The sequence below is a fragment of the Prunus mume genome, linkage group LG7, assembly GCF_029339155.1.
Source record: "Prunus mume cultivar Tortuosa linkage group LG7, ASM2933915v1, whole genome shotgun sequence".
Lineage (NCBI taxonomy): Eukaryota > Viridiplantae > Streptophyta > Magnoliopsida > Rosales > Rosaceae > Prunus > Prunus mume.
Window position 1 is genome coordinate 3,219,527 of NC_142704.1, and position 20,125 is coordinate 3,239,651.

A 20,125-nucleotide genomic window follows, 5' to 3' on the forward strand; every position below is an offset into this window, starting at 1 on the left:
AATGAGGATGATATTATGAAGAAAGATACGAAGGGTGTTATTGTAAAAGCTGGAAAGATCTAGAAACAAAAAAAGGTGTAATTGAAGTGTACATTGTGGGAAGATTAGCTATTTGTGATTGTGAATGTGTATCTTGTAAGATTTTCGGTTTCACTCTCCGTGTGGTCGGTGGTCCCCACTGCTGTTCAAAAGCTACTTTGTCGATTTATTATAGAGAGTCAGCTCTCCCTGTTAAAGTCCACACTCTCCATAACTCCAGCTGCCACGCGTCTTCTCTCTTGCCAACAGATGGATGAGTGTTGCCTTCTTTTCTCGTTTAGCTTCGTCTCGTGCAGGTGCATCAGCAGCAGAGAGATTTTGCCTTTTGCATCAATGCTAAAGCTGATATATGCATCTGTGAATATCATCGGCTCATTGTATCATTTCTTCTAAGCTTCTTATTATACATCAAGCAATTATTCGACTTTGTGGAGTTTGAACCATTCAATGTTAAAACAAGTTGAGCATGTGTACCCAATTGCTTAGCCTCTAGCTTTGTGTAAACGTCTCCGTATGTATATGGTTCTCAGTCGTTGATGCTTATAAAACTTATCATAAAATAATCATTAATTAATATGATTTTATATGCACACGAAGATAACGATCGATATTAGAATTTGAAGTACGTTTCTCTCATGTGAAACAATGGCCTACAAGGAGTCAATTTATTCCATTGCAATTTGACATTTGCAAAACCATTGTATATCTCTACTTTTTAATTCTCACAAGATTAGTTTAATCTAACCTGATGTGGATTCCTTACTACATTCTCTGTATATGGTTATCAATTGTTGATGCATGTGAAATTTATCATAAAACAACCATTAAACAAAGATAACGATCGGTGTTAGAATTTGAAGGATGTTTATCTCACATGGAACGATGGCCTACAAAGAGTCAATTTTATTCCATTGCAATTTCACATGCGCAAAACCATTGTATATCTCTACTTTTTAATTCTCACAAGATTAATTTAATCTACCTTGATGTGGATTCCTAACTACATTCTCTGTACATGAAGGTTTTTGTGCTGTATGAAAATTATGGGTATGCTAATTTGGGAAAGGTTTTGTTTGCAAAGAGTTTCAATTGTCCAAAGAATCTCACCATAGATAGAAGGTAAGATTAGAAACTGTGGAGGTCACATCAATATTCAATAGTAGGATTGTTAAGGCATGAAATAAATAAGAAATTGAGGTAATAATGGTTGGAAACCTTTTTATTTTATTTGCTATCAACACTTCCAATGTCTTAATCAATAAGATTAGGTCCAAATCTTATTGGTTCATTTTTATGCACAATCCTAAAACACAGTGAATTAAAGATTGCAGAAATTAAGGCAAAGCTTAGGGTAAAACCATGCATATGGGGTGAATTCTAAGTTGACTGAAAGACAAGTGGGGGTAAAACAGCTATGTTGGAAAGTAGCTACAGACTTCAGAGAATCTTGTGGTGCAATTGCAACTTGCAAGTCCACAAACCACTCAGAGATTGGGTAGTCTTGTAATTAAGTAAACCTAACATTTCCATACCCTTTTAATTTCTTGTGTTTTCAATCACCCTATCTAATGGCATCTATATGTTGTCATCTTGCATATTGAATTGATTGGGCATCATATAGGATTGTAGGATGTTTCACAAATTTGAGCAGGCAAACTTTTTGAGTAAGTAGCCCTTAGGAGTTAAGAACTACAACATGGGAGAAATAACTCATTTTCTACTCTCCATGTCATGCCCATAGCAAAATAATAAGGGAAACAAAAGTTGGTTATGTGTTTATTAATTGCCTTAATGAATCGAAGTACAACTTATAATGTTGTTGTCATTCATCATCAATGAATATGAAGATTATACAAACTTACATGCATCAACAGTTAATAATTACTGACACATGTGTAGCATGCATGTATATATTACCACAAACCAAGCCGAAACTAATTCGAGTCATCCTCTTCACCAAGGACATTAATTAGGAAAGAGAGATAGGGTTTGCAAGGGAGGCAAAGTGCATAACAAATAACAATCAACCACTGATTGAATGAGTTTCTTTGTTAGACCAATTCTTCCAAATCAAAAGGGAAATTAGAAAGGTTTTTTTCTTTTTCTTTTTTTGGTCTGAAAGGGAAATTAGAAAGGTAGGCGATAATATTTACATCATAGTGGACCCCGGGACAGTATGGTAGCATTAAAGACGCAAAGGTCTTCCTGAAAAGGTCATGGGGTTGTCCTTTTGAAGGACAAAGCTCGTGAAATGACACGCCCCATCTTCAATGGCCCAAAGAAAAAAAGCTTCTGTATTTGCATGTGAACAAGACCTAACCAATCTCTCCCCTTCGGCCCTCACAACAAGTCAATCGCAAATAGTACTGCTGCTTCTCTCTCTCTCTCTCTCTCTCTCTCTCTCTTTTCATGTTTTTGCTGAGGGGGATCTTTCTGTCCTCATCTTTCAGATTTTTCACTTCCTTTTTAGCTTCCTCTTCCACGTCCAAAGTTCACTTTTTTTGAGTAACCTAAGAGGTGCATATGGAAAAACCCATACATTATTTTTGTTTGGATTTTGGAGTTTGTGATCAGAATTAATTCAGTTAAAAGCAAGGTTGAGTTCTTAATCTTCATTCTTCTAGCCATGCTCAATCTTACATTCATTTCACTAAGGTATGTATTTTTATATATCTTATCACTAACATCATGATGATGTTTGATCCATCCTCGACTTTGAATAGTTGTACGGCGACATATGTCTATATATGCTTATGAACAATTTCTAACCGCTAATACATATGAATTCAACTATAAAAATTATATACATTAATTATTCATAATCGCGTTAATATAAGTGAATTCGACAATAAAAATCACATTTGCTGACAATCGCTCAGAAGCCATACAAATCGCCACGCTAGCATCCCCTGATCAAAAAGTGGATAGAAAAATTGATTTCCTTAGAAACTTCGAGCAAAACGAATAATTATTATCTTAATGTAAATGGATCATCATCGTCACCACCTCAGACTCACAGGTCAATTTTGTCGACTGAGTTTTGAATTTTGCCGCACAAGAGGGGCATACGAGCGTAATTCAAAGCAAAAGCAGGGGCAATTACAGAGTTGAACATCAAAAAGTTAAATTTTGGCAGTATTCGGACTTGGTCTTAAAGCATATCCGACGACGCCGACTATTATCATCATACGGTGGTCCTATCTATCTACTGATACCGACACGTCACACAAGTGGCCCCACCATTTCACTTGTCGACTGCTATACGTGTCACCTTACCATTTCTCCTCCGGAAAAAAGTACAATATCAAATTCTCGTGATTTCATTTCATTGCCGGGAAAGATTTTCTCAACCACCAAAGCGACGCCGTATTATTCCGGTTATTCACATAGTGGCGTCAACCCTTTTAGAATTGACCTCACGGTGCCGTCATAAATAAATAAATAAATAGTCTTCAAGTGAGCACGTCACATGGGCTTGAGCCTTAAAAGTGAGATGGTCGCAAGGCCTTGGTACAAAAAGGGCCCACATTTGCCAGAGGCAGTCCCGGTGGCCCCAGCCTGGCTGCTTAGTCAAGTATTGGGCAAACTTAAACATGGTTTTTCCAAACACTCTTTGAAGGCTCACAAATTGCTGAATGCCAAGGTGCCATGGCAAGAAGACAGTACTAAGTTATCTTGCAAGTCACAGCACCTTTGGCATCAATAGCATGGGCCCAGAAATTGTTCCAAATCTTGAAGACCAACAATTTTGCATAGATAAAATGATCACATGTTATGGCCAAAAGATCTTCAACTTCTGCAGTGCTACACTATTGACACACATTCGGTTAACACTATTGACACACATTCGTTGGCTGGTTTCACTTTCTTTTGTCCCCTTGAATAACCTAAAACTGCGCCAAAGGCAGCCGCCTGCAACAACAGTCAATTGTTGATGCATTATAGAACTCACTTGCAGTAGTGACTAACAGCTGCCTGCCTGCCCACCCTTGCTCGACACTTCTGGTATGAACAAACAGTATGTACATTGATTTGGAAGGAGTTAATTGCAATTAGTTGACAGCCGCTGCCTGCGCACCCTTGCTCGACCGTTCTGGTATGAACAAACAGTATGTACATTGATTTGGAAGGTGCTAATTGCAATTAGTTGTTGCTAGCTAAGCTCTTTTTTCAAATGAAAGTAAAATGAGTCAAAGATGTAGTTGGACCACAACCAGAGTGTGGGGAAAGACCAATGTCTCATCAGGCTTCCCTTCTTCCCTTCAATGAGCTGGCTTGGACTATTTTCTTCTTCTTCTTCTTCTTTTTTTTTCAATTATATTCCTCTGATGGCATCTTGGGTGGACCAGGTCGGTTTGACAATTTCTATTTCCCTGATGTTTTTGAGCTGAGTATTTAGAGCCCCACTCAGCCTCCCAGATAAGAAAGAACAGCAATGAACCTTTTAAATGTGCTGCGTCAACCCATCTGTAGTTTTTTGTGGACTTTAAGAACCCTCAATTATTTTAGCACTTGAATGATTTAGAGAGATAACAACCTTTTATTCCAATTGGCATTGATTGATAAATCGGAAATTGAAATCTCTCTGCACATAAATTGAGTTCTAGAATTTTATTGCTACTTGTTATAATCATATTAACCCTCAAATTTGGGTAAGTTGACCAAATGCCAATGAGCCTTGGCCATTTTGCTTGATGATGAGCATCTGCAACATGCTTGTTTTGATGCAACCTCCAACTGTATGTGGAGAGAGAAAGGGAGACCAAGTCAGAGCTGAGTTGGGTTTTTAGTCGTGTTTGAGGTAGAGATTGGTCTTTGGGTCCACACCATGAAAATGGACCCAAGAAATTTGGCACAAAAGTCTTAAAGAGTTTTTTTTTTCTTGGACGAAAGTCTTAAAGAGTTGGGTGGAAGAATTGTATTATACTAATTTTTGGGGCATTCACGTAAGACAGTGGCGGTGTTGCATTATGGTTGAATGGGGAGACAAAATTTAGGTTGGGGATCTATAAATCAACCACTACTAATTGTCAGGTTGAAACCAGGTGTTCAACGGTGTTTGCTGATGGCAAAAATTGGTGAACCAAGGTAAAATCATAAATGCACAATGTAACACAGTTTACCCATAGTCGGACTACATCAACGTTCAAAAATTCAGGTTTTCACCATATAAAATAGATAGTATTTATAATTTACAAGAAAAATAGGAGAGGTAAAGATCCAATAATGAAAGTGAACAATGAGAATTACAATGAGAGGTCTTAGGGCCTGTTTGGGAGTGGTTTTGAGGGCTAAAACCGCTTTCTGACAACGTTTGACATAAAAGTTTAGAAATGTTTCTGGGTCATATAATCGCTTCGAGAAGCACGTGCTATGTGCTTCTTCAAGAAGCATGCCCAAGTGCTTTTCCAGGAAGCACTTGGATTTCTTATGAAAATTTCAACATTTTTATAATTAAAGCACTTTTACTATAAGCGCTCATGAGTAAAAGTGCTTCCTAGAAAAGTAGTCCAAAACAAGGCCTAAGACTTAGTGAGGATAAGCTTATTTAGGTGTGTATTTTATCTCAAAAGACTATGGTGCAATTTAAGGAGAGATTCCACTTAACATATCTTGATAGGAAAATTAGGGCTCGTTTGGTATCCTACTTGGATCCAATTTTATAACTCAAAAACAAATTTGACCCAAAAACCTATTTGGTAGGCTCATTTTTAAAAACCCAAACCCAAAAAAAATTCAAAAACATCCTATTATTAAAAACAAAAAAAGTGGGATTTTATGACTCTCTCTCTCTCTCTCTCTCTCTCTCTCTCTCTCTCCCTATGTCGTCTCTCTCTCTTTCTTGCACACCACCAAAATTGATAGGGTTTATGCCTCATATCTTTTTACTTTTCTTTTGTTAATTTCAATTTGGGGATTAGGGTTTCTAATTTTCTGACTTTAATTTCAATTTTTTTTTAGATCTTAAAAATAGTTTGGAGTTCAATACCAAATAAGTTTTTAAGTCTTAAAATCACTATTTGAAAACTCATATTTTTAAAAAGAATTATAGTTTTTTAGTTTACTTTTTTTAGTAGGATACCAAACAGAGCCTTACATTTCTTGTGTGATATACCTGTATTTGAGCCACAATATTTTCAAGTTTACATTATTATTGTTAGCTAGTATCTTTAAGAATTAATGTTCCAATTTAATAATAAAATTGCAAGCAGCTCAGAGATGTATAATTGAGCACTATGCACATTGTTTGCTCCTTTTCCCAAATGTGAGGCTAAGCATATTCTATGCTTACATAGAATGCTAAGCATATTGCTTTATAGTGCTGCAAGTGCCATTTTGATTTTTGGGATTGTATCTTTAAAAAAAAATCAACAAAAATAAAATAAAGTAAATCAAAGTTTCCTTCTTTTTGGCTTTGATATACAAATAAATAGTCAAGATTTAACTAAAATTATGTTTGATGAACAAGGGGCGAACTCTAGGCTAGGCTAACTTAAATTTAATCAGCACTACCAACAAAGTCTAGTCTATTGAAAAATGGCATTAACTTGCATACAAGAGGTCTCAAGTTCAAACTCTTATGGTATCATTTATGTGTGTGTGAAATCTCCCTCTCCTTTAGTACTATCGCTTCTACTCACAAAAAAATAATAATCATCACCTCTCATTATTAGGCTAAATTTAGTTCCAATTAATGACCCATGAATTGAACTAGGTTACAGCCCAGTTCGGCCCACACCCGATTATCTTTCACATTGTCCGCCGAAACGGCTTGCGTTCGCAGTCTTGGAAGTCCGGTCCATTCTGCTTCTTCACTCTCTCTCTCTCTCTCTCTCTGTGACTCCTGAGTATCTCTACTTTCAAGTTTCAAGTCTCCGCTTGTTGACATTTGACATTTCACCTTTCAAAGTTTAAACCCCATTATTTTTTCTTAAAGAAGAATATATTTCCTGTTTGCTACGAGCTCAACCTTCGCTCGATGAGACGCAGAGCTCGTGCAGCCATTGAATCAACTAAGCTTATGCAAGACAAGCACAGAGAAATAGCATCTTATTCTAGGTAGGCAATCTGAATCCTAGTTGGAATGTCCTTCAAACAAGTTTTCTTTTTTTGGTTTTGTTTATGAATAATAAAGCTTTGTGATTTCACTTCTGTTTTTAATGTTTTGTCTCCAACTCCATTGGAAATAGGGTCTGGTTGTAGTGTAAAGAATTGGGTTTGCCTCAAATTATGGAGAAGAATTTTCTTCTGCTCGTTGGGATTTTGTTGTTACAGCTTGTGGTTCATTGCTCTGGTTCTGATTTGAAGGTAAAAGCATGAGAAAACTTTGTCTAATTGTAGTAAAGTTTATTGCTTTTCCACTTCTATTTATTAGTTAGAGGTTTTGAATATAGGTAGAAGACGGTGCAAAAACTGATTTAGATCCAAAAGTTTCATTAACTTCGAAAAATTCGAACACTTCGGGTGATCAAACTAGCACGGATTCAAATGCTATTGACATTAAAAAAATGAAGGAAGACAGAGATCAGGTTGGTGCATCAAAGGAGGGTGTTGGGAATGCTGTAGACAAGAGCAATCCAAGTAAGGAAGTCGGCTTAAAACAATCTCATGATGTGCTAAAGAGTGGGAGAGGATCGAGTGGGGGATTTAAAATGGAGGGTTATGACAAGAAACAGAAGCCCAGTGATGGGTTGGAATCAAAGCAATTGCCTAAGGAGGTGGATAATGGAGGAAATGTGGTCACTGTGAACCCTGTGAGGAAGGAGGGCCCTGGGACCGAGGAATGTGATCCAGTTAATAGGTGCACTGCTGAGGAGAGCAAGCTGGTGGCGTGTTTGAGAGTTCCCGGAAATGGTATGTGCTACATTTTGTATTCATGGTAGCTTTATGGATTTTTCTTGTTTATATTATCTATCCTAGGCGTTTTCTTATCTGTTTGATCTTTGAAACCCATGTTTTTTTTACGTATATATGCGGAATTTGCTGTAATGTCTAATAGGCTTATAATTGTATTAGTCTGCACTGGATATATAATAACAAATTGCAAAAGGAGGTGTCAATTGACTAGAAGAAATGGTACAACATATCCTGGACTAACAGAATCAAACCGAATTATTGACCTTGTTAATAATTCTGTATGAAATAAATATACAGATATCTGAGTTTGTTCCTTTTATGCTTTCAGATCATTATTCATTTGGCATGCTGAAATATGTTTTATCCTTTTTGAAGTCTGTTATGTTTTGCATTAATAATACTTGATTTACCGTGTGTTTGCATTTTTCAGATTCACCCCATCTTTCACTTTTAATTCAGAACAAGGGTAAAGGCCCTCTCTTAGTTACCATTGTAGCTCCTGATTTTGTGGCGCTAGAAGAAACAAAAATTCAACTTGAAGAGAAAGAAAACAAAAAGGTAAGTATAAACAATACTAAAGAGTTGTTTGAATGATATTTTGATTAATAGAAGATTCAGCCTTATATTTTAATTGGATAGTGAGAATTTTTAAGCCCGGACACTTGGTTCCTTAATACATAAAGCGCCATAAATTCTTGACTGTCCAGATGTATAGAGTTACTATGCATTGGCAGAAAGAAAAACCCACACAATATTAATATTGCACAAGCACCAAGCATGCAATAGTCTAAAACAAGCACAATGCAATATTGAAGAAAGCTATTTCTTACATTGATGGCAAGGGTTTAACGGAAGCTAGAGCAAACGCTCTTACAGATACTGGTGGTCAGGGACTTGTGTAATGGCCTTGGCCTGGGACAAGCTTGGCTTGTGGCAGTACGAGCACAACCCCCACAAATTTTCATGATAAAACCGTCGAACTTGTAGCTCACTTCATTTTCTATCATGTTTGCTTTAGAAGATCTAGGCTCATCATTACAGGTCTTTGTTGGATGTTATAGGCTGTAATGATGAGCATGCTTGTTGCAAAAAGTTTGTCACCATGTTAAGAACTGGATTGTGACCTGATATAATTTGGATTATGCAGGTGAAAGTTTCTGTTGGAAATGGAGGAACTGGCAGTTCAATTGTCCTAAAAGCAGGAAATGGTCATTGCGACCTTGATTTGAAGGACCTGATCACACACAGTTCCAGAAAGGAGCCTGAGAATTCTTCAAACCTAACCTATACAAACTTCCTGACACAAAGACCTACCATTGTGATTGTATTCTTTGCTTCACTACTGATATTGGCAGCGGCTTGGATGTGCATCAGCTTTAGACACAGGAGGCTCTCCAGCAATGGGTTTAAATATCAGAAGCTAGACGAGGACCTGCCAGTTTCGAATGAGGAAAAACCGGAGTTGCACATTAATGATGGGTGGGATAATACTTGGGATGATAATTGGGATGATGAGGAGGCACCCCACACACCCTCGATGCCAATCACGCCTAGCCTCTCTGGCAAAGGCCTTGCATCACGACGGTTGAACAAGGAAGGTTGGAAAGATTAGTTAATTAGGTTGAGAAAGAGATGATAGATGCATGCGCCTGTTTGTTATCTTATCTTTTTGTCATTCACAGAAAAATATCCGATTTTTCATTTCCCTAGCAGATATGGAAACTGGGAACAAGGTTTTTTTCCCCTTCTATACCGGAAGCTATCTGTCTTTGTGAACTTCTGCTTTTATACTGGATAAAACTTCATGTATGAGGATTGAGTGCAGTAGGGAAGTTAATTGCTTGATCCCTTACCCAACTAAAAAGAGAGAGAACACAGAACAACAAACAACAGAGATGGTTTGAATATGTTAGTTTTCAAGTTTCAACTTATATTATCCAGCTTTTTGGGCTTTATGGCATCAATCCTTCCAAGTTAAGAAGCCCCTTTTTGGTAGCAACAAGGTTGAATCGGATTTGACCTAATATTGTAGTGATGCCCAAATGATACCTGTGGATTTGTAAGCCTTTCTAGAATACATTCCCCTCCCTCTTGGACTTGAGGATCAGACTGTTGGGTTAAGTTTATGTATTCTTGCTCAATTTAGAATTGTTGGGTTGGGTTGGGCTGGGGAACTGCCTTATGCAATCCCAATAGGTTGGCCAATAAGGTGAAAATGACTACGAAGAATTAAGTTTATGCCTTCTAACATTGCAGTTTCTGTTAGTATGCTCGATGGAGGCATGTTTACTTTTCTCATCACATTTACACACTAAATCCCCATTTCAGTTGTACTTTTTAACAAATTGCAGTCGAACAGTTACCCCTACACTCGAAATCCTATATTCGAAAGCTACTCCGAACTGAAACTGAATGTCAGCCTATATTTCCTTGAACCAACATATAAACTAGTTGACTTCCGTCTATAATTCTCGAGTCAAAGTGTATGTAATTGATGGACAATCAAAAACAAATTATATACTATTTTCTTTGCATGTGTGTGCTGTATAAAAATAGGAATCTGATATGCTCATTTTGTCCTCTGTTCATAATTTGGTAATTCAAATCTAGTAACACAACTCACCGTTTCTGTATTCTTGATCATCATCATCACGTTCCCTCCCTCCTCTTCTATTCCTATACATTGTCGTTTTTCCCAACCAACCCTTCAATCAAAACTTCCCCAACAAAACATACGATAACAGAAAAATCGCGGTTGTTAAGGCCATGTGAGGCCTAGCGTCACCAGCGACCACCTGTCGGGTTTTGATTGCACCACCTAGACGGAGCACGTGGATGAAGCTTCGCGCGATGGGATGTCCCTTGGGGAGACAGCACGTGGAGGGCCCCACGGTAGATTGTCAGATCGCACGAGCCCTCACATGACCGAACTGCGCTGCTTCCTCCAGAAACAGACACCTGTGCTGGTGTCCGGAATTAACGGCCTGAGAATCAACGTTGGACGTGACTGGCGGGGGTGATTTGACGGCTGTGATCTGCGAACATGACATTGTAATCGCATTCTCGTCTTTATTTTGTCCTCAAGTGGTGGTAAGTCTATTTTATTTTACGGTTGAAGTCCGCCGACGACCTTTTTGACTGCCCTATATTTCATTGCATACTTTCTAATTATAAATTTGGCCCTTCTCTTCTAGATTTTTGGTTTTACATATTTTTTGCTTTTGGTGTAAAAATAACGATTTTGATCATCATGATTACACATTAAAATTAAAAAAAACTTATAATTCAAGTTGTTAAGAGTAGTTATTCATGTATATAGTGTTTTAACGTTTTACGTAGAAAAGAATTCATATTGTAAGGCGCTCAGATGAAGATAGTTATAATATTGGTCATTTGATTGCTTTTAGCATGATGCTTTTATCACATTTGAATGGTTCTTTTACTAACGTGTTTAGAGATGTTAATGTAGTGGCTCATCGGTTAGCGTGTTATGCTTTGTCATTAGATGGTGTGTCTTTATTTATAGTGTGGTTAAATATTTTTTTTTGTCATTGGGTTTTATGTCTCCTTGTCATTTGAAATCGCAATACAATTCTCACTCAATTGATTTAGACTTCAATATAACACCCAATCACCTTAGTTAAATATCAAACTTTATTTTAGTCTGTTTTGCACCGTACGCGAAATATTATTCTAACTTTTTGGTCCAATTCTTTAACGCAACATAAAACGGGGGTAGTTTTTGTAATATATATACTTGCTCCTCTTTAAAAATGGAAGTTTATATTCAGTATTTAAATTAGATATTTAGCAGGCAGTTGGAGAAGAAACATATCTACATGCAAGCAAAGACGTATCTAACCGGGCAAGTTGCACGTATAGTCACAACAAAATATTGGGGCTATTGGGCCATGAAATCCATTGCAGTTCAGTGGGGACGTAGGGTGCTGAGATTCGGATGTCGGTTTTTGACGTTCACTTTTTCAATTTACAACTCAACTGCCTTTTTGGATTATTTTACATTCCCAAATCAAACCTAAAATCTTACACTTTTTTTTCAATAAGAAAAACTTACTTATACAATATAGTGGAACATATATCATATTTATACAAATAGAGTTGATAGATTACAGATAGATTCAATTGAGGGAATTTTAGGTTAAAATATAGCAATGATTTTTGAACTAAGATTCGATTTTACTTTTCGTCCCTCAAATAAGTACAGATCCTCTATAAAAGACGACGTTACACTAGTTAATTAGCTTGGCCGGCCTTTTTTTTTTTTTTTAAAATACATGTTTCAATGAAATATGTAATTGAGGGAGCACCATTATCATTGGAAAAGAGGTCGATGTCAATGTCATCGATTGATACAATAACGTTTACATTAATGTAACATTTGTTTTGACAACTTGAAAAGACATGCATGTGTGAGAATAACATCGAGTATATGTGATGTGAATGATTGGAACTCGTATTAGTTTAAGAATATTCTTGTTAAAAATAAAAATATAATAAAGTATTGATGGCATGCATTAAATTGGTTTCTTCTTCTTGTCGTCGAGGTCGAAAGATGTAGTCTTTCAAATGTTTAACCAAAAGTTCATCTCAAAAATCTGAAAATTGGGGTCAATAGTACGTTGAGACCTCTTTTTCTAATAGACAAGAGACTTTGTGAATCAAGGCTTTGACAACAAAATTTGATCATAATTTCCCCACAACTATATTACAACTTACAAGTACACAATTCACTCACCCCCAACCCCAAGTTAATGTCAATAACACCTAAGGGTTGACATGATGATAGATACGTCTCGATTAACAACTAGTTGATTAACAAATGTTTCTAGTGTGTTTGGTCAATCTCTTAAGTTTCTCTCTCGCTTGTCATAAGAGTTCGGTTTTAGTCTAATAACTTTACGTTAATAACGTAAGGTATGTGCCACATATCTTTATACATTGATATCTTCAATTGGCCAAATCAGAAGATAAATGAGAATCGAACTCTTTTTATGAATAAATATATTAAAATTGCATGTTTACTAATCCATAATTGGATTATGAGGAATTAAATTGAGGAGAATTATATTCCGGATTCCTATTGAAGTTGTTTACTAAACCATATGGATTTAGGGGAGTTAGATTCCGATTCCTATTGAAGTTATTTACTATCATATGGAATTGGGGTCGGAGTGGTATTAATTACTAAAATGTCCTCATTGTTGGATTAAACTGGATGACAAATTTAGAATTTTTAAAATTGTATGAGGATATAATGGGTAAAAAAAATGAATTCCTAATAAATAAGTTTTTAAGGAATTAGAATACCATCTGTCATCAAAAAATTGAATTCCTTCAAAATCATGAATTCAATTCCTAATTCTATTTTTGAATTCTGAGTTTGCAATCTTAGTTGGGATTAGAGTGTCAGATTATCTTAATTTTGTTGTTCGACTTATTGTAACTTTAGTTAATTCCTTGATTTTAAACAAAAAAAAAAACGAGAATCCTCCATAAGTGAAATTTAATTCATAATGAGAATTTCAATTCTTGATTAATAAACACACCATAAAGATAATATACTTTTTCGGATGAGATGATATTTGAGTGGAGGACATTCACTAAATATTGGAGTGTACATCACGACACACAAAGCTAGAAAACAAAACAGGCAAATCAATCAGATTTGCTAGATAAAAGCATGCATGCATTATGCCATCAAGAGCGCGAGTGATAATACGAAGAAACAGATAAGAGATTAATAAAAAACAATTGGCTTAGTAGTGGAAGCATAATTGGCCCCAAAATAATGATCCAGAGATATTTGAAATATATACAAACAAACTTTACAAAGTTATAAAGTCATCGGTCTCTCAAAACTCATCTGTCATGTATAGGAGGTGGTGGGGGGAAAGGCCAAAACCCTCTTGGTCCGTGATTAGCTCATACCAAGCTTCCCTGCCTCTGTCAGACATGAACACGCCTTGATTTGCGCTTAGTGCATGTAGTATGTACCTCCATAATCAAATATACAACTCATACAATATCTTAATTAAGAATAGTTTATTTAAAAAATAATAATTTAATTTAGATTTATTCCCCTAATTAAGCATAGTGGCTTTAATTTCATGGAGAAGTAGTTGGTTCTCTTTGTAAAAGGTTATTTGGCCTGACTCTATAAAAAGTTGAGTTTTTTTTATAGAGTTTTCTTAATTGGGTGATCTTATTCCATACAAAATAGTCACCCTTCTGTTTACATTATTTTTTGATGTTAATAGGTGAGAAAAGAAAGAGTATTTGTGGAATAGGTGGGAATTCTTAAGAGTTGTAGGTATCTTTCTACGTATCGTGCATTGCGTTTGACTCTTACGAACGTGCTAAATTACTAAATTTTAACATTAATTATATTGTGCTAATGGCAATGTGTTTACCAACTTAGTTGTTTTAAGTACTCTAGCTCTTATAGAAGTAAAAGGGGCTTTCTTTCAAAACCTCTACACCAAAAACTTTTACCTTTAGGTGAGCACATGCTCTTTACCTATTTATAGTATGACGGTGTCACATTTAAACATCTCTTTGATAGATGTGGGTTTCACACGAGTAAATTGTGATTACAAAGTCTTAGAAATAAAATAATAATAGACTAGAAATGACATTATGCAAACTACTGAACATTTTTTTTTAGCCATTCCTTGGGCTGAGGGAGTTTGCCAAACTGTGAAGGGATAAGGGTCCCCAACGGCACCAACGCCATTAAAGCCTTTCATCATCCATCGTTCTCAATGTGAAACATGCACATATCATACAAGATCTTCACAGGTCCATGTGTCTCCAACAAGGGCTATGCCTTTACTTGGCACGTGTGGTGCGGGACCAAATTCCTATCTAACTCTCTTCAAATAGTTTCTTTTATTTATTTTTTTGGTTTGGTCTCAAAAGTTCAAAAAAACTCAAAAAGTGTTCAAATTGTTATGAAGAGCAAACCTATTTGCACTCTTTTTTTTTGCCTTTGTTGTGAAGCTTACTGTAGTACCCTATAGAGCACGCGTTAAAGGCAAAGGTTGCATCCTATTGCATGCGGATTATTTTAGATGTTTAAGATATAGATAGGGACCTAGTTTGATTTCTCTAGCCTGTCCACACTCATGCTATACCCTTCTTGATTGCATCAAAAGCATGAAAATTGTATCATTTTTTATGTCGTGCCTTGCATGATTATACTCGATGACTGCATGTAGGGGTGGTATTTTAGGACCGAAAAATCAAAAAATCGCAAAAACTAACCGATTATTTACCGCAATAAAACCGTGATCACTAAATGAACCGCATTCTTTGTATGAAGAACCGAACGCATTTGATTCGATTCGGTATTTGATTTTCAAAACTTGCAGTTACAGCAAACCGCAAAGTATAGTCAATCTATGTTGTTTTATTTGATCTTCTTATAATAAAATGTACTAAACTATGTTGTTTTATTTGTAGATAGCATTGGTGCTCAAAAAAACACAACGGGGTTCTTCAAATCCACTCACCAACACTTGAGTTTGTAACATTGGTGTATTGCATTTTTCTTTTAGTTTATAACTTTAATTAACTTTGAATTGGATTTTTCTTTTTAGTTGTAATTTTAATTCATTTTGCTTTGCATTTTTCTTTTGGTTTGTAACTTTAAAGGATTTGAAATTGGAATGCTTGAGAAGTTTAACTTTAATTGGAATGCTTAGAATTGTAACTTTAATTTTCTTTAGGTTGTGAATGCTTAGAAGTTGAGGAGATTGTGAATTTATATATGCTTGAGAAGTTGAGGTTGTGAATTTATATTTTTATGAATGCTTTAGAACTTGTGATTTTAAACAGCTAATTGCGATCGCTTTTTGAGGTTTCAAAATCACCATATGCAAATAGTCGGTAGGTTTGCGGTTTGGGCAAAAATTCGCTGTTACCGAACCACAACCACCCCTAACTGCATGTACAAATGTGAAATCTCACGTTTGTATCTCTCACTGCAGTCTGCATGTACAAAAGTCGATTATAGTGTGAGTGGTTTCTATTTTTGTAAGTGATGAAATCAATAATACAGTAGTAATAATATGATACAAATAATTTTATTTCTCGTTTCAATTCTGACAATTTCTTTTGGCAGAGTATAAGAATGGAATAATCCCACAACCTAAAAGAAGAAAACAATTTATTTTTTCGGACTAGATACTATAAGACATTATTCTATTTTTCAAAGAGAGAAAAACTAAAATATCAAAACCAAAAAAAAAAAAAAAAAAAAAAGATTGGAATGCGACATTTAGCCAATACCTTTGGACATATTATTCATCATCCATTTAAAAAATAAATAAATTTTTGCATCAATTTGTACAAACTATACCTGATGACAAACATATTCACTATTCATTATCCCTCCAATGAGACGTGCATTAGGTTTTTAAATGAGATTTTAAAATGATTAAAGAAAAGATAAATTAAACAATATATGAATTAGGAGGAGTACATGCTCTTACCTCATAAAATCCATGCATGCATTATCTGAAATATATGGAGGAGGATAGCTTGGAGGATACAATACATGAGCTTGCAACAAAGACATGAATATGAAAACACACGAAAATCAGGATTTGAATTTGACCTTTAACTTCAGAGCATTGAGATTGAGAAGGAGGTCCTTTCGATTCGTGGTGTAGGGTATTGCAATTTGCAAATTTGTGATTCTTAACCCAAACAACAAAGCAGAAGAGTTCCAGTCACAACAACAACCAGACCAATTATAGAAGTACCTAATAAATAATGCTCTTCCAGTATGCTGGCCCATGGCATGACCTTTAACTTCAGAGTATCACTAGCAAATCTCAACCATCACATATAATCTAGTCCTACAAAGATATATATCTTGACCGTGGCATTTGTAGCTGCAGCGATAAAGTACTTACATTGCATTCAGAGTGATGATTCGATTCTTGACTCCCCTCTGTATCCGTAAGAAAAAGGTTGAAATCGATATAAGGTTATGTAATCATGGTGAAACAACCTCGTTATGTTAATCGAATTTCAGTAACTTAGTTTCGAAGTTTGTTACGAAAAGAGGGCCAGTAAAAAGTGCAAACTTTGGGAAAGTTATTCTATTTGATCATGATAAGATAAATTTTAGTAGCTAGCTAATAAGAGAATTTCATGTATTTTCAATGAGCCTTTGCTTTTTTTTTGCTTTTGTTCCTTTCACATTTATGGTCTTTCTCTTAGTGTGAAAGTTTAGAACATTGGTTTAGAGAGTTTCCAATGCCAAACAGGGTGCTGGCCCTTTTGGGGCTGTAAGACATAGACCCTGGATCAAAGATATGAAAGTACATTATTGTCTATGAGCACATGTAATAATCTTCATGGATTTTCTCAGTGAGATTCACAGTTTTTTCTCCCCCTATAAAAAAAGTTATGATTTACATGCCCATATATGGTATTTTAATTTTAAATAATAATATGGAAGTACAAAATTTAGGTAAGGGTTCAACTCATGGAAGTTGTTTGGCAGCATTTCCACCAAGTTAGGGGCACACCTAGAGAGAGTGCAAAAGAGCTAACAAAATAAGTAAACTCCTAGCTAACCAAAGGAAGCTGGTTAAGCACCCTTCCAACAACCTAACCTGGTTTGGTTATTAACCAATATAAATTTCATTTCAATTTGAATTTGAATTCATGATAGGCTCCAAAACCATTCAATTTGTGAATTTTATTTTATTTTTAAAAGAGAACCTAACCCACTCAAAATTCAAAAAGGCAACAGGGGGCAGTCTCATTTGTTTGAGTACTATATACCCAAGGCTTCCCTTTGTACTTTGGAGGCATTCAGGGCCTTTGATTATCCGTCTACCAACTTTAATAGACACTGCCCTTGAAAAAATGAGCAAAGTAATGTGCTCATTGTTTAATGCAATACCAACTTTATGACTTGCAGCAGAAAATTTGGGGAAAAAACATTATGATCCAAATATTTTATAAGTTTTATATTCTGAACAATAGAAGGAAATCAAACACTTTACTTAGCTTCGAGACAACACTGCTTCGACACAATATGTTAAAGTGAACGCTTTCAACCACTTAAGCTTCAAACTTTTCGTCGAAAATCAAAGCTTCTTTATTTTTTATTTGGCAAAAAATCATATTTATGTGTTGTTTGTTTTAGGTTGTGTGATTTACTGAGGTGAGGTGTTTTAGGTGAAGGTATTGATTTCCGAGGCACTTAAAAAAATCACCGTTAGGGGTTGCCGTGGCCGTGACAAAACCGGCGCCAGCCCGTTATTGCGGAGGGTTTGCCTCCTTGTCCCATTGACGTGTCTGTTTTCCTTTTTTTATTATTTTCAAATTAATAAAATTACTTTTAAAAAAGTAAAAGGGCAAAAAAAAAAAAAAAAAATTTCCCTTTTTCGGCTGAGACCGTTGATTGCGGTTGGGAATAAAGCGCTCTGACATCGGCTATGGGGCCTCCCTTTTTTGACTACTTCTTTTTTGTCTTTTTTTTTCTTTCTTTTCATTTTTCTAATTCATTTATTTGGTTTCTTTACTTTTGTAGTGTGAAAATTTATAGAAAAATGCAGCTAACAAAGAGGGCATCGTTTTAAGAATAAATTACAGGAAATGCCAAGTCGTTTTGAATCTTGTGTAAACACAAGTTCTGGTTTTTACCGGGTACTGTCGGTGGGCCTTTTTATAAAATGAATTTTCCAGATAGGAAAAATAAAAAGGAAATTAAATCATTAAATGGTGGTGAGTGTTGTTTGTCGGGTTGTCGGGCATTCGAATCCTGGTTACAGGTCAATCTTCTCGGGTATCATGTTACACGAACCAGGTGTAACCACGCCGCCACCTTCCTTGTCCTTGATATCCGAATGTGTGTATACCGTTTTTCACAACTTTGTTTACTTAAACAATTAATTTGGATAATATTTTCTTGGGTTCCTTTGAAAAATCATCCTTGCCAATATTTAAGTATGAAAAAGATTTTATTTGAGAAAACTTGATTATGAAGTATATATTGACTTAATGAGCCATCATTTTTAGCATAAATCGTATTTTGCACTAAAATCGATTTTTCATATTTTGATTTGGTGGGAATTTGATTTTCTAGTATTTTTATTTGAATCCAAATGGGGGGTACTTCCTTATTTACATTGTAAACTTAAGTAAATGGAGTAATATAAAAATAAATAAAAGTAAAAGGACAAAGACATTTACTTAAATGTTGAAAATGGAAATAAGGAATAGAGAGGAAAAAAAAAAAAAGAAGTAATTTTTTGGTATTTTTTTCAATTTTTTATTACTTATTAGGCTTGCCATGACAAATACTATTCATTTTTTGGTTTTTTTACAACTTTGTTTACTTAAACAATTAATTTAGATAATATTTTTTGATAAGATTATTGGGTACGTGTCAATACTATTCATATCGGATAAAATTTTCCGTTCATGCCCCTCCTCCGGTTTCACTAGAAGAACCCATAATATTAGAGAAAAAAACAACTTGAAAGTGAAAAAAAATTGAGTAGAAAGTGAATAATAGTAGAAGGAGAAGAAAATATATAAAGAGTTGGTGTTAAAAGTGAAGAGTATTGTTTGATATCTCGCAGGGCTCCATTTTGTTGCTGGAAGTTTGAACTTTATACTCCACCCGATATGTTCAAATTAAATTATTATTTTATTACATTTTAGTGTTGATTTATTTTTAATTAAAAAGAAAAGAAAAGAAAAAATAATAAAATATTATTTGACATCTTGCTTTTGGATGTCAAAAATAATATCTCAATCTCCAACCTATTCCACATCGATTGGAGTGATGTGAGATGTTATTTCTAGTCGTTAAATGTCTATGTGGTACTTTTGACATATCGGTTAAAATGCTCTAATACAAGCGATATCAGAGAAATGGAGAATCGAATATAAAATTCCGGACGTATAAACAAATGTTGTGTTTTTTTAATTTCACAAAGATAGAACGAGAATATTAGGATCAGTCGTGCACATGATTACATGATTAGTTGTTGTTGCGTATAAATCTCAAGTTAGAAACTTGAACTTAGTCATCTTTCACAAATTCACAGTGAAAATGTCACTTTAGCTTGTTATATTTTAAAAAATTTATTAATGATTGGTCTAAAATGACTATATGATTACAAGGAGATTTGAACTTTGTGTTGTTAGCTATAGGTTAGCTTAGGTTTTTCTTCATTTG

At 35.2% G+C, this 20,125-nt stretch overlaps 1 protein-coding gene across 1 annotated transcript; it reads left to right on the forward strand.

Annotated features, from left to right (window-relative positions):
• The first annotated feature begins 6,793 nt into the window (after nt 1-6,793).
• LOC103337652 (uncharacterized) lies at nt 6,794-9,705 on the forward strand. The gene is made up of 5 exons (XM_008240821.3): nt 6,794-7,098; nt 7,230-7,347; nt 7,434-7,893; nt 8,327-8,454; nt 9,044-9,705. The coding sequence occupies exons 2-5, from the start codon at nt 7,270-7,272 to the stop codon at nt 9,506-9,508; spliced, it is 1,131 nt and encodes a 376-aa protein (XP_008239043.2). The 5' UTR covers nt 6,794-7,098; nt 7,230-7,269; the 3' UTR covers nt 9,509-9,705.
• The last annotated feature ends 10,420 nt before the right edge of the window (nt 9,706-20,125 follow it).

Excerpts from the sequence above, each read along its gene's own strand:
- LOC103337652 (XM_008240821.3), top strand. The coding sequence starts at position 7,270 with ATGGAGAAGAATTTTCTTCTGCTCGTTGGGATTTTGTTGTTACAGCTT. Across the intron at positions 7,894-8,326 it reads TTTGAGAGTTCCCGGAAATG|ATTCACCCCATCTTTCACTT; the intron begins GTATGTGCTACA and ends TGCATTTTTCAG. Across the intron at positions 8,455-9,043 it reads AAGAGAAAGAAAACAAAAAG|GTGAAAGTTTCTGTTGGAAA; the intron begins GTAAGTATAAAC and ends TGGATTATGCAG.